Here is a 15,176-nt window from a genome sequence, read left to right as displayed (position 1 = left end):
TTTTCGTTTGGTTTTAAAATAAAGAACAAAAATGAAAAAAATAAAAACAAATCCCCGAAAATACCTTCAAAAATTCTTTTTCCTTTTGATTCAGTATTTTTTGCCAATACAATCATTTCTCCCCACCCCTTTTACAGATTTCTAAAGGCTTTTTATAGCCTGAAAAAGAAAAAGAAAAATAATAAAATCAACATATGTCTTTGCTGTTTTTTCTCTTTCGGATTCTTTGAATCCGTTTTTGTAGGTGTCGTGGAGCGAACGGCGCGCGTGGGGAGGCCGATCTCCGAGTCCTGCGGTGGCTGGAGGCTGGGGAGGTTGCTGCTTGTTGCGGCTACTTGCTGTTAGGGTTTTCTGCAGTATTGGACTAGTTCAATTGGGCCTACATGTGTTGGGCCATTCTAGGTTTAGTTGGGCCCGGGCATTATTGGGTTTGTACAGCTACCAAATCCAGTGGGAAAATTGGTTCACATATAGGTATGAAATCATACCTATGTTCCTAAATGTAGATATATTTGGCATAGAATTTAGGCCAATCTTCATCGATTCTCCCTCGTAAGTCGATCTTGTGAAGTTCATTGAGCTCCTAGATGACGACAAAATACTTTGCCTAAACCTGAATTGACGCATCACTTGATAGGATTCGTTCATCTCGATCGTTGCAAAAACTATTAATGGCACTTTAACGTGCCAGATATTGCGATTCACTAAAAAATTCGTCTGGGATGCATTCTTGAATTCTCAGATAAGAGAGTGACTTCTATTCAAACTACAATATGAAATTATAAATTTTATTATGTATCTAATATTAAATTTCAAATCCTTACGTAAATATTATATAATTGAAAATTTCAAAAACTAACATTGATCTAACTTTAGTCAGATATCTTCGAACTCGTCTGGTATATCCACATGACAAGCGTCATTGTTCCACCTATTCAAATAATATGTTATTTAAAAGATATAATAATGAAAAAACATTATAATAACTATATTATTAAATGAATTTTACCTTGTTACGAGTGGAAATTCATAATGGGCATTTATTCGAGACGTAAAAATGAAAGTCAGTGTAACACTCCTAACCTATATCCGTCATCGAAATAGGGTTACAGAACATTACCAGAGTTTATAGATCAAATACAGTTAATTCATATCCTTTACTATTCATATTAGAAATCAATCATAATATCCCTTATATGGGCCCTCGAGGCCTAAAATATGCATTAGAAACAAGTCGAGACTAATTCGGGAACTTAGAGAATTTTTCGTAAAATTTCAAAACTTTTCCTATGTGCAGGGGACACATGCCTGTGTCTCAGGCCGTGTGGGCATTCGAAGTGGGGCATACAGTCGTGTCCCAGCCCATGTCTAATTTAGGGTGCTTACTGACTTGGGTCACACGGCCAAGCCATACGCCCGTGTGCTAGGCCGTATGAACAATTTATTTTGCATTAATTAGGTGCAAGGGTCACACGGCTAAGCCACATGCTTGTGTGCTAGGCCGTGTGAAAATACTTGGGCATTCTGTTTCTCAATTTTAAGGATGCAGGGGACACACGGCTAGATCACACGCCCATGTGCTAGGCCGTGTGTGACACACGGCTGAGACACATGCCCATGCATTTGCCCGTGTGGACGAAAATAGGTAATTTCCAAGGCCACATTTCTCACCCAATTTGTCTTCCACCTACATTAACACTTTAATACATTCACCAACCAATTCAAGACATTAAAACAAAGCCAAAACTAAGTCTTATGCTTGACATATTATCACATATGTTCAAGTGTTCAAACTTACCAAATACACATATGTGCATATAGGCATATTTTACCAATTATGGTATCTCAAACCAATCATCAATAGGTCTATATACTTTTCACCATTTAACCATTTTAAACACACACATCAAACATGTTTAGGTCATACAAATGGCTAGTTTCAACCAAATATTTATATGCCATCATTTGGCCAATTTAACCTATACATGCCATTATACCCAAAAGAAATTTTGCTATTTATACCAAAACGAGCTAAAGGATAGTGTGATGTTGCTCCGACCCGCTTCCAACCTTTACAAGCTTTCGAATACTATAAAATAGAAGAAATAAAACAAAGTAAGCATTTAATGCTTAGTAAGTTCGTATAACGGGAAATTAACTTACCATTCATTTTCATTAAAATAAACATATAAAATGCATCCAAGCAATTTGGCTAATAGCCTAAAACTCACAACTTCATCAAACATGTTAGTCATTTACTTCACATGAATTTCAAGAATCATGTATAAGCTCATCAATACCAAATTTCCATGTATTTCATGTATATACAAGTAACAATTCACTTTGAATTCATTTATTTTCTTGTATCAAGGTTTTACCCGTTGCATCATTTAAAATATCGATGGATACCCGGTTAGTACACATAAAGTGTACAAATCTATACTTCATCAATTCATATTCGGGAATGCTCATACGAGCACATAAACAGGAAGCCCTCTCTCGACCCATATAACAGGAAGCTCATATGAGTCATATAACGGGAAGCTTATTCGGGCTGTATAACAGGAAGCTCATAAGAGCCATATTTAGGAAGTTCATGCGAGCCAATAACGGGTAGCTCCGAAGAGCCATTAATCAGGAAGCTCCAGATAGTCATATATCGGGAAGTTCAAGCGAGCCATATCGGGAAGTTCCGGAGATCCATTACTCAGGAAGTTCATAAAAAGCCTTTAATCAGGAAGCTCACGAAGAGCCATATATCAGGACGGTCATAAGAGCTGTGGTGTGTCTACAACACATGCAGAATCACAACCAATTGAGATGCTCCGAAGAGCTATTAACGGGAAGCTCACAGGAACCATATAACGGGAAACTCGAGAGGGCTAATAACAGAAGGCTCTTTCGAGCTGTGGTGTGTCCGCAACATATGCAAGACCACAACCAATACGGGAATCTTGGAACCCTGTATCCATCGAATCTCATTTATCCAAACAAGACTTAATATTTATCGAGCATTGTCGGATATGTGATCAATTTCATATATATATGACATTTATACAATTCACATATACAACATTCAATTCAAACATATAAATATACACAATTTAGTTACACGAACTTACATAGACACTTGCTCGTATACAAAAATCTACTAATCCGACACTTTTTATTTTCCTCAATCTAACTCATTATTTGATCTTTACGGATCTATATAAATGAATTTAACATCAATTTAATACATTTCATATTCAATTCAATCAAATTCACATCTTAGGCAAAAGTACCATTTTGCCCCTATACTTTAATTAATTTTGATTTCATCCCCAGGCTCGGAAAATGAAATTCATGAAATTTAATCTTCATTCCAAGACTAGAAATTTTCATACATAACATTAAAAATCCATGAATTCCATAAAATTTAGAATTTTCCATGAATTCAACATTTTCAATTTAATCCCTAAATCATGATTTCATCAAAATTCTTTAATAAAACAATTTTAAATACCCATCAACGCCTCAAATTCATCATCTAATAACTAAAATCATATGAAATCATCAATGGTAACTTCCAAGATTTTCAACAAAATCAAAACCAAGGTAAATGTTAATTGGACCTAATTGTAACAATCACAAAAACATAAAAATTTCAAGAAACGGATAAGGATTTGACTTACATAAAGAAAAAATTGAAAAACCAGCTTAAACCATCTTCAATATCTATTTTTAGAACAGAAAATGATGATGAAATGTCTAGAATTCTTTAATTTTTCATTTGTTTCATTAAATTTGGCAAAATTTCTAATTTTGCCCTTAGTTCACACCATTTTATCATCTTTTCAAAGCTTATGCCGCCTCATCCATTTTCTTTTGGCATATTTATACCTTAAGTCCCTCCTTATTTATTGGTTAAGTTATTTAATCACTTAACCACTATTATTAGCAAGTTTTGCACATTTTTCAATCTAGTCCTTTTTAACAAATTAGATGTATAATCGGTAAAATTTCTTAACGAAATTTTCATACGACATTCCTATCATACCATAGACTATAAAATAATATTAAAATAAATTTTCTTTCGACCTCAGATTTGTGGTCTCGAAACCATTGTTCTGATTTCACTGAAAACGGGGTGTTACAGCCGGTACCATGCCCATGATTGAAGGAGTATGCAACCACCGATTTTAAATTTTTATGCTTCTGTTGCATGACACATCTCTCAGTACAATGTTGCCAACACAACTGATCCCCAATTGAGTCACCCTACTTCTTTTACGTTAACTAGTTATAGTAGTCACCTTAAATGTACCAGACGTTGAGATTTATTTTGTATTAGAAGACCTCCGATTAACCTCATGATGAATGCTCGCACGTATTGTTGTCTTTCAATAGCACTAGCGGAGTTGCCGTTATAATTGAAATTGTCTTCTAACCATTTCATCTTTATTCGACTACCACTAAACTTGTCCGGCATATTGCCTAAAAGTTGCTCAGAAATTGCGCTCCAATCGCCAATGATCACTACCCCCGTAACGACAGCCCTATCAATCGGTAAATCGAGTTGTAAAGCTATATCCTCGAGTGTAATTGTACACTCACTACACGGAAGATGGAATGTGTGTGTCTCAGGTTTCCATCTTTCCACCAAAGCGTTGATAAGCGCGAGATCCAATTTAGTCCCTCCAAGCATACGAGACACGTGTAAGAATCATGCCTTTTGCAAGTGTTGTTCAGTAACACACAATGCCCTTGCACTTAAATTGTATATGTACGTCTTAATAATTCGATCTTCGATCTGACTATATAAACATACAAAATTTATAAATTAATAATGTTAACAACTTAATAATTAAATTAATTAAAATTAATAAAATTTTCTTACCATTTGCAGTTGGACACCGAAAATGTGTTTGTCATCCAAATGAAGAAGAGGCATTGACATTTTTACGCTTATAAAAATAAAATAAAATCAAAGAAATTATGAAATAAAAATTAAAACAACAAGAATTTGAGAGAAATTGAGTGAAAATTGAGAACAAAATAATTGAGAGATTAGATGAATAGAATTAGAGAATAGGATTTGAATGCAAAAGAAAGAAAATGAGTTGAGTTTATATAGCAAATAAACTAGCCGTTAGAAAAAAAAAATTATCCATTAGGAGAAAAACCCATTGGAAATTATCTGTTGGATTTTTTGGTCGTTGGAAAAAGTTACCATTTGACAAAAACACATTTTACTAGACAGGTTTTCTGTTTGTCTCCAAAATCAACATATTTCTTTAAATTTGAAAAAAAAAAGAGGCCTAAATCAACCAAAAGAGTGATTTTTTTTCATTTGAATAAATTATTTCATCATTTATAAAAGTTATATTAATTTAAAAGAGTTATTTTTACATGTGATTTTAATCTCTAAAATATATTTTATATACTCAAATTATTGGTAAACCATAAATTCATAATATTAAATAAATTTGAATACGATTTAAATTATAACAATACTAAATACATAAAAATTTTAAACCAAAATATTCTCAAATAAACTTTTCGAATAACAATACTAAACTAATTCCTCCTTGTAAGAACCCGAATAATAACAAAAAATGGAAATCCCTCGGAGCCTGTAAAAAGCAACAAAGAACAAGAGCGGAAGTGAAGGTTGGACATACACAAGGTTACGTTTTCCAACCAAAATTGTTGCACCGCACGAGGACTACAATCCATATACATTCCACTATTCTGTCTCGTGTTGCTCCAAAAAGAGAATTTCAAAAAGGTGCGGAAAGGGGGGGGGGGGTGAGATTAGGTGGGGGACCAAATCGATGGTGCGCGGCCTATGCCTATGGGAGTTTTTTTTCTTCGATTTCCGTTGGGTTTGGCTTTATGCGTTTGTAGTTAACGATGATGCTTGGGTACTCAAAAGAATAATAATATGTGGAGGGCAAAGGGATGATAGAACCAAATTTGAGAGCAGCCGACGATCGCATTTCGCAATGATGAATTAAAAAAACAAAGAAGGTTCCTTTTTACAATGGGGACGAGACCACGGACAATATCCCTAACCTCCAGCGCCTTTCTTGACCGTCCATTGATTTTAATTGATGTAACTGCACCACTCATGTCTCATTTCAAAATTTCAATTCAAAAAATGCTCCCATCTATCGATTCAGTATGATTCGGACACCAAATGTTTTTACTATCTGTACTTAGTAATACTGGAAGCCTTTATTTTTAGAGAATTAATGAGAAAGGAACCAATTCAAACTTCAAAGCTAGGCAACGGGTAACATATAGTACAATCCAACTATACCGTACCATTACCACGTTTTGTAAAATGTTCCATCTTTCCATTTGCTGTTAAAAGGAGTTAGATTTTGAAAAAAATTTCACTATTTTTTATTTAATAATAAAAATCTAATTAATAATACTATCAAAGAATTTCTATTAAATTCAATATTATTTAAATTGGACTGAACAAGTTAATTGAACTGGTTGGATAGAAAATTAGTTCAAAGAGAAAAATTAGATCAATTGATCTATAGACAACTCGAATCCATTGAATCAATTTTTATTATTTTATTTTTATGAACTTTTACTAATTTATCTAATTAAACCATATGAACTAGTAGAATTAATAACCGGTGATTTGATTGAATCAATCATCAATCCAATTATTAAAATCTTGATTAAATTGGAATACGTGATAATTTTTATTAAAAAATTGCTTACATAATTAATATCACATGCGTGGAATACCAAATCAACAAATAAAATGTATGGTTTTCAATTTTAAATCTAGGATTGTAAGACTCTCCAACGCTATTTTAGAATAAAGTGAAAGCTGGTTTTTCTTTTCTTATACAGCTTCACCACAGCTATATTAGGGTTAAAATAGGTCATATGTTGGTTAATTCCTTTATTATTAAATAAATTAATTTAATCCTTAAATTTTAAATTATAACAGGGTTAACATTCACTATATAAGAAAAAAGTATTGAAATTTATTCTTTTCAATTCAAAACAAAATATTTCATCTACAAAATGATAAAAATTTTAAAAATATTAACACTGTTAACTAGTAAATGATATTTTTAAACGGTAAATATTAACTTTATTTTAATTTGACATTATTTAATTCTTTTTAATAATACATGAACTAAATTGATTCGTTTAATAACAAAAAAATTAATTTGATCAGTTCTTTACAATAGAGGATCTCAAATACATTCACCTTTATATTAGCTACATAAGTATCTGATTTAATATAATTTTTTAATCAAATTATCAAATAAATTAAATTGAAAAATATTAAATAAAAAACTTAAATTTGGATTAAACTTTGAGCAATATTTTTGAAATTTACAACCAAGGGTATTGGAGGGATATAAGAGTGTTACAGTTGCAGGTAGCGCAAAACTTGCGTCCATTTTACAAGTTGTGGGTGCCAATGCCATTTAAGTAGGTAGGTGAAAAAGTTAGGAGGATTGACTCTTCAATTTTTAAAATTTTAAATACAAGTGGGAATAAATTACAAACTTTGTTTTTTAGAATATCCATTTTACTTGAATTAATGCCAAAATTTGAATTGATTTGCTAAGCTTAAGATCCTGTTTAGCTTTATTCAAAAATGTTTCTTTTTACATGAAAACTAGATTCTCCATTAAAAGTACTTTTTAATGTGACTTTTGGAGCCAAATCATATTAATATGTGCTTTTAAAATAATACTTCTGATTTATTTACCCTTTTGTACTTTGTTTTAAATATACCATATTATTTATTTTTCGTAATTATCGAGTCGAGTTTAAGCTATTGATCTAGTCGAAGAGCTTAATAATACTCAATTCGGACGACTTTCAAGCTTTATCGAGTTTTTTTAATATATATTTTATATTATTAACTTACATTAGTACTCTTAATGTATATTATTAACCCTAAGCTTAATTATCAAGTCGACTTTGAGCTCGAGCTTAAATATGAATGAGCTTAATCAAGCTTGAGTGCAAAATTTAATAAACGAGCTTAACTGAGCTTAGCTTGAGAATTTCGAGTTAACTTGCCTCCATTACACCCCTATTTAAAATATGAATTATATTAATTGTTTAAAAAATATTTTAAATTTACATTTTATTTATCATAATTTTAACTACTTTAATTATTGAAATTAGCTTAGTTTATACCTTTCAGCATCATCTTGGAAGCAAAGTTAAACATTTAATTAAAAAATCACATTTTCTTTTTCCAACCCAAATTTCACGGCACTTTACAAAAATAGTTTTTCTGGCATTTTAAATATTAAACTAGTAGGAAACGTGAGAGATGGACTAATGGGCATGGCACTTCAGGTTAGGGTTGAGTTTTGGATTTTTAAATTTTTTCATTATATTTAGGTTCGGTTATTCATATTAATTTTGAATTTTAGATTTATTTTTTACAAAATAAAGTTTAATTTATGGTTTTTTAAATATGAAATATTATAATTTAAAATGAATTATAATTATAATTTAATTAACTAGGATTTCATAAAATTTCAAAATAGTGTTTCTCGGTTATTCTTTCTTAACTAGGCGCCTTACCCGACAACTTCAGTCCATTTAACATGGGCTTGGGCCTATTTTGGGAATCTACGGTTGGAAATATACTCTTCAACGCTCCTTATCTCATCTTTTATTAGTTTAAAATTTAAAACATTTTTATTTTGTTAAGTTCTCTCCTTTTCCGTCTGACCTATGTGACAGTGCATGTTTATTAAAAAAAAAACCTCCTCTTTTTATCAGTTCAGTAGCCAAGGAAATGAAAGAATGAGCCTCTAAGGCTATCACTTATACCCTCCAATGCCTCGCAATTCAAATATCACTTCTATTTTTCGCCCTTTTTGAATATCGCAGCCTCTGCACTTCCCCATTTTCTTTTGCCTTTTCCTTCGCATGATCTACAATTGCAACTTTGTTGATTGCTTTTGAACTTTGAAGTCTCACCACTCTCTCTTTACCCCTTGCATTAACAGTCTCCCAGGTTTGTTCTCCAAATGCAGCTTTTTTTTCCTTCTTCTTAATGACGACTGAACATGTTGGAGCTGGGTTTTTTGGATTTGGATTTTCTTTTAAAGAGTGGGTTTAAGAAACTACAATTTCTTTTTTCAATTCTGAGATGTTTTATATATTGTTGGTGTTTAAGGAACACATCTCTATCTCATTATCACATAATGAAGGCTTGTTTGCTTACTGGTTTTAAGATAGAAAAGAGTTGTTTATGACTGTAAAAGGGATTATTGGATTTTCTTTTATTTGGTAGTTGGTACACACTTTTTGCTTTGCACTACAAAAGAGTAAAAAGAAAAGAAAAGAAAAAGCATGGAATCTTTCATAAACCACGAATTTCTTTTTCCTTTATGGTAAAGAAAAATATTTTTTTATTTTAGTTTTATTTATTGGGTTAAACTTAAATCAGTAAACGTTTTTGGTTGGGCAGAGAGAGAGAGAGAGAGAGATAAAGAAGAAGGGAAAATGATGACGATGAAGAAAAGACTGGCTTGCTGTACGCGGGACAGAGAGATTAGCCTCGATTTTGATGAGCAAGATAATAGTAAGTTAATTATTACTTTTAATTAATAATTAAATTAATACACCTATTTCCTTTTTAAGGTTTTAACCTTTTCATGGTTATGGTAGTAGGCTGGATGGGTTGAAAAAAACGGAGTATTAGGCTATTAGCACTATTCTATGATGAAAATTTCCGTGATTGTTGCCATATTGCCATGTGATTCTAGTCTTTTGTTTTTGAATTTTTCTTCTTCTTAATTTTGTTTTATTATCCAACATGAGAAAATATAATATGTGTACCTAACACATTAGACTTCATCAGCTATCTATCTATTTTCATAGATATTTAAAATTGAACTACAGTGACTTTGTGATTGAGCTGAGAGGTTGGGGATTGTGGTGGGAATGAACTGAGAGGATGGGGAAGGGCCCATAAAGTGTGGTAACTGGAGGACAACCGATGTTTCTTCTTTAATATTTTAGCTACCCATTGCCCATTGGCACTTCACTCTTCACTTGTACTCGCTGCCATTGCCATGCAGGCAGCAATACTGCCTATATTTAATTCTTGGCAGACCATTTATGGTACCTAAAGACTAGGTGTGAATGTCATGTTCCTATCTTGCTCTACTACCAATGCACACCCATAGTTTATTTATTTATTTTTTCTACTCTCTATGCGTGAAACATGTATTGTTTTTTCTCTTCTTTTCTTCGATTTTGAAAAAAAGAAACAAAAAGTGAATATTCAATGAACTTCTTGGGGGATTCTTTGGAGTTCTAGTGTGAACCCCATTCTCAGTCTTTTAAAGATAGTGGTTCATAGCAAAATATCTAAAGCTCATGGAGGCCCCCGTTGCTTCCTAGGGTAGATAATCCTGGTCAGGGATTAAATTATTAAGGTGGCAAACCTTGTTTGTAAGTGCACCCGCCTCAAGTAAAAATTTAACTACCATAATCATCTTCACTATGATTGAGCTCCTCAGCGGACCCATTGAAACGCTTCAATCCTCATGGGATCTTGTACGTGCAAGCAAAGCAAACCACATTGAGCGGGGGGTTATCTCATAATTGGAAGCTTTTTGGTTTAGGTTTTGTTTGAACTTTGAAGTTTCGAGGGTGGTGGTAATGACAGCGATGTGATCACTATTCACAAGTTGCAAACAAAAATGAAAGTGAGAATCATTTCATAATTAACTGTAGCACCTATAACTGTCTGATAAAGTTACTGTGTACAGTTTCTTTTTTTTAAAAATTAAGGTTCGATGGACATTTTCTTTGCTGGTGTTCGGTGGTGGTGGACCCTTCCCTTCCCTTCATTTCATGTAGTAGCAGTAGTAGGTATGACTGGTGTCATTTAAAAGTAAAAACACTACTCTCACAGTCACAGTCAATGTTAACAGTGTGAAAGTTATTGAGTGGGGACATAAATTAAAAAAGTCATGTGGAAGACGACTTTTCTTTCTCCCCAAGTTGAAATACTAGTAATTATTGATGCTTGGATTAACTTAGCTCTACCTTTAGGTCAGGCTCCAACTGATAGTCTTGTATGCTTATACTATTATTATATTTCACCCATTATTATTTTTCCTTTTGCATATATTCCACTCGACTTATTTAAGTACTGCAAGCAATTACAGCAAGAAATATACCCTGCAACGCAACAGACGAGAATTGAAAAGGAGATCCATCCTCAGTTGGAAAAAAAAGGATGGTGAAAAAAAAAACACATAAATAAACTACCCCCTTTAAACTTTAACCCCATTTTTTATTTGGGCTTTTTTCTTTTGAGATTGCTTTGCTGTTGAGCAGTTCTATCTTGGAAATTTCTCATTTTTGGATTTAGTCCAGTCCCTCAAAACTTAGGAAATTTCTTCCTTAATGCAATCTTTTCTCAATTTTTGAATGGTATCATGTATTTTATTGCTCTTACCATCACATGATTGATTTCAGAACACACATTGTTAATGAACTTCAAATTGAGGCATAACTTTTAAACATGAGATGCGATCTTTAAACATGCCATGTGGGTTTTCTTGTCTTATAGGAGCGTCCATGACATATACTACCAGTCTTTTACTATAAGCTATATAAGGTAAGAGAATAGATGGGTAGTTAAAGTTATGCACACTGTAAAACCAGTTATTTATGCATGTTCTTTGAATAAGTCATCTAGTCTAATTATCTTATATATGCTAAACTTGGGCCCTTGCACAGCCATTTGCATGTGCATCTGCATGTGCTACCATCTGACTTTTCTATAATGAAGACAAATCTGACGGACTCATTTATTCCAAATGCAGAAGGTCCATATGTACCCGGGGAAATCTGGTTTTAATATGTTGTCTAGTTAAATTTGATTGGAGATGGCATTTAATCAATCTGTATCTGATTCACTATTAGATAAGTGACGGTATAGAAATTACAAGTGTGGGAAGTAAACTTCATTCACTATTCCTTGCAAGGATCATTGGTGTAGAAAATTCCCTTTGACTGTTTGCCGTGATTGCTGGAGTCTTTGCAGTTCTAGTGACTGAATGTTCCATAAGATCTCAGAGGAATGTATCCAGAAAATTGTCCCCTTCCCCTCCCCCAATTAATGAAATTGCATGATTTAAACGGACTGTAAGTTAGTTTCTCTCCTGATATTTGTTTGCTCAAATTTCACCTTCTCTTGAAACTAATAAAGTAAGACGTGTCCTTTTCCGAGCAGTTCTTTAGTGTTTATGCCATAAAATGATTACATTTAATTACAACTCGAATGTCAAATAATACTTCATGACGAGGCTTATATTTCTACAGTTATTGTTTATGTAGTTAGAGCAACATATGCCAGAAGCTTGAGCTTCTTTTTGTTTGCTTTGTACCTGCCAAAAGCTGATGACCAAATGTAAACCATTTGGCAAAGGTGTCAAGCTGATTATGCTTCTATTTGTTGTCATATTTTCCGTCCTGATTCCATTAATTGGATATTTAATTTTCAGAATTTTCTGGTATAATGACATATAATGGTCTTGAGAGCTGCATTATCAACAATCAGTCTTATGAGAATGAAAGCAGAACAAGCAGAGGAGATGGATGTGCATCTGATTCCTTGGATGATGATTTCTCCAGCTGTTCTTCTAGCAAAGATGCTTTTGGATCATTTTCTTCCAAGTGGATGAAGAGAGATGAACAGGGTTCAGATGAATGGGAGCTCTCTGAAAGCCCCGAGCATTTTTATGTCAAAGAGAAGCCTGCTTATTCCATTCAATCTTCAGACGTTGAGACAATGAAAGAAAATTTTGCTAAGCTTCTATTGGGGGAAGATATTACCGGTGGACGGAAGGGTGTCTCCACAGCTTTAGCTTTGTCAAATGCCATCACAAATCTTGCAGGTGAGTTTGTTTCAAGATCCTTATGTGTGTGTACGGCTTGCTTATTCGCAATTCTCCCATCGCAACTGTTGCACAAGATTCTACTATTAAAATGGTTTGCAAGATAAACATGTATAATCAGAAACTTTTATTCTGGATTAGAACTTGGTAAACCATGTTTAAATAAGAAAAGTCATAGCATTTCATGTTGTACTTTATTCATTCTGTCTTCCATCAATGGGAAGCATGCATCATGAGGAAGAGCCGCAACTTGCAAAGCATTAAAAAAGCATGTACATTTCACGAAGTTCATTGTGTTTTCATGATTTCATAGGATTGTCTTCTTTCATTAGTCTTCAACTTATAAGTTATGCAAATTTGAATGTGCAGCGTCAATTTTTGGGGAGTTGTGGAAATTGGAGCCACTAGCTGAAGAAAGGAAAAATAAATGGCGAAGAGAAATGGACTGGTTACTCTCTCCTACCAACTATATGGTGGAGTTAGTGCCTGCTAAGCAAAATGGTGCAAATGGCAGGACTATGGAGGTACTCTTGCGTTTGTTGGGTCCCTATTAAATTGACGATGACCATTTTGCAATGTCATGAGATTTATGTCAATTCTATTTTGAGCAGATAATGACACCAAAAGCCCGTGCGGACATTCACATGAATCTCCCAGCACTTCAGAAGTTGGACTCTATGCTTATTGTAGGCAATCTCTTTACTCTTCCTAATAACTTGTATACTCTAATGAACACATCGCCCACATTTACCAGATTAAATTTTGTAAATTGTCAGGAAACTCTGGAGTCAATGGTGAATGCTCAGTTTTATTATGCAGAAGTTGGAAGCCGGGCAGAAGGAAGAAACAAGAGTGCAAGGGAGAGCAAGAGGTGGTGGCTTCCATTGCCACAAGTACCAAAAACTGGGCTCTCAGATACCGAAAGGCAGAAGTTGCAATGTAAAGGCAAGGTGGTATATCAAGTATTCAAGGCTGCAGCATCGATTAATGAAAATGTTTTGCTTGAAATACCTCTTCCATCCATTATTAGGGATGCTCTTCCCAAGGTGAGCAAGCTCACTGCCTTCAGGGCAGTCGACTTTAAATATTGGACCCTTTAATAGTTTTTATGATGATATGTATTTTAGTACTAAAATGTTACTCGACATGTTTAAAAAGGAAATATAGAAATGGAATCTGGATATTTTAGTTGGAACCAGCTGACGTTAATCTACTTTAAAATCTTATGGTAACTGATAAATTTGAATGATGAGAGTAAATTCCAGGTTAAAGTTTTACAAGATGTTTGTACTGCATTTATGGCAACTGAATCTCTTTCCTTATGTTTACAGTCTGGGAAGGCAAGCCTTGGTGACGAACTGTACAAGGTTTTGACTCTGGAGTCCACCTCGGTTGATGAAATGTTCATTTCGCTAAATTTAAAGTCTGAAAACAATGCTCTCGAGGTCATTAATAGGTTGGAAGCTGCTGTATTTGCATGGAAAGGGCGACTTACAGAACAAGCTAGTGGTAAATCGCCAGTGCGAAAATCATGGTCCTTTATTAAGGATCCTATATCTGAAATGGATAAGATGGAGCTACTAGTGGACCGTGCTGAAGCACTTTTACATCAGATAAAGAGTGCATACCCAAACCTTCCTCAAACGTTTCTTGATGCTTCAAAAATTCAATATGGCAAGGTAAGTAGTTGGTGTTTAAAGTGAAGCTTATTTTATTCTGCATTGTATCTTTCACTATTGAATCAATATTATGTTGTAGTATATTAATAATTGCGATGAATTACACTTTGAATTGGTGCACAGGATGTTGGACATTCCATTCTGGAAGCATATTCACGAGTCCTAAAGAACTTGGCTTTCAGCATAATGTGCAGGATGGGAGAAATTCTACAAGAAGACAGTTTGTGTAACCCAAATTCAGGGGTGGCAACATGGTGCTTTCCTGGAATAAATGTGGGAAATCCAAGGCACTCTCACTCACTCAGTGATGTTATGAGCAAAGTAGAGGGAAGTACTGCGAATCCGATACGGACGGGGAGTTGTACAGTGATGCAAGTATAAATGCAACACCAAGTACAAGTAGGAGCCGTCGAGTTTGGTGTATTGGGAAAGAGGCATGTAGTAGTATAGGAGTGTCTCCTTGATAATAAAAAAAATCAAAAAGATGATGGAAATTTGATTTTCAACACTGCTTTTGTATATCATTGTTAAGCTTAATTAATTAATAAAAGCCATAAAAGAAACATATACTTGCTAGTACCGGAAA

The 15,176-nt window shown here is 33.8% G+C and overlaps 1 protein-coding gene across 1 annotated transcript; it reads left to right on the top strand.

Annotated features, from left to right (window-relative positions):
* The first annotated feature begins 8,699 nt into the window (after positions 1-8,699).
* LOC105791812 (rop guanine nucleotide exchange factor 14) lies at positions 8,700-15,169 on the top strand. Its single transcript, XM_052635347.1, is given in 9 exon segments — positions 8,700-9,007; positions 9,464-9,577; positions 12,519-12,911; positions 13,281-13,435; positions 13,523-13,597; positions 13,688-13,957; positions 14,243-14,590; positions 14,714-14,926; positions 14,929-15,169. Coding segments are annotated over 8 exon segments (1,659 nt in total). The 5' UTR covers positions 8,700-9,007; positions 9,464-9,498; the 3' UTR covers positions 15,055-15,169.
* Positions 15,170-15,176: the final 7 nt, after the last annotated feature.

The sequence above is a fragment of the Gossypium raimondii genome, chromosome 8 (assembly GCF_025698545.1).
Source record: "Gossypium raimondii isolate GPD5lz chromosome 8, ASM2569854v1, whole genome shotgun sequence".
Taxonomy (NCBI): domain Eukaryota; kingdom Viridiplantae; phylum Streptophyta; class Magnoliopsida; order Malvales; family Malvaceae; genus Gossypium; species Gossypium raimondii.
The sequence above is the reverse complement of the archived record's forward strand: the minus strand, read 5'-3'. Positions and strand labels throughout refer to the sequence as shown.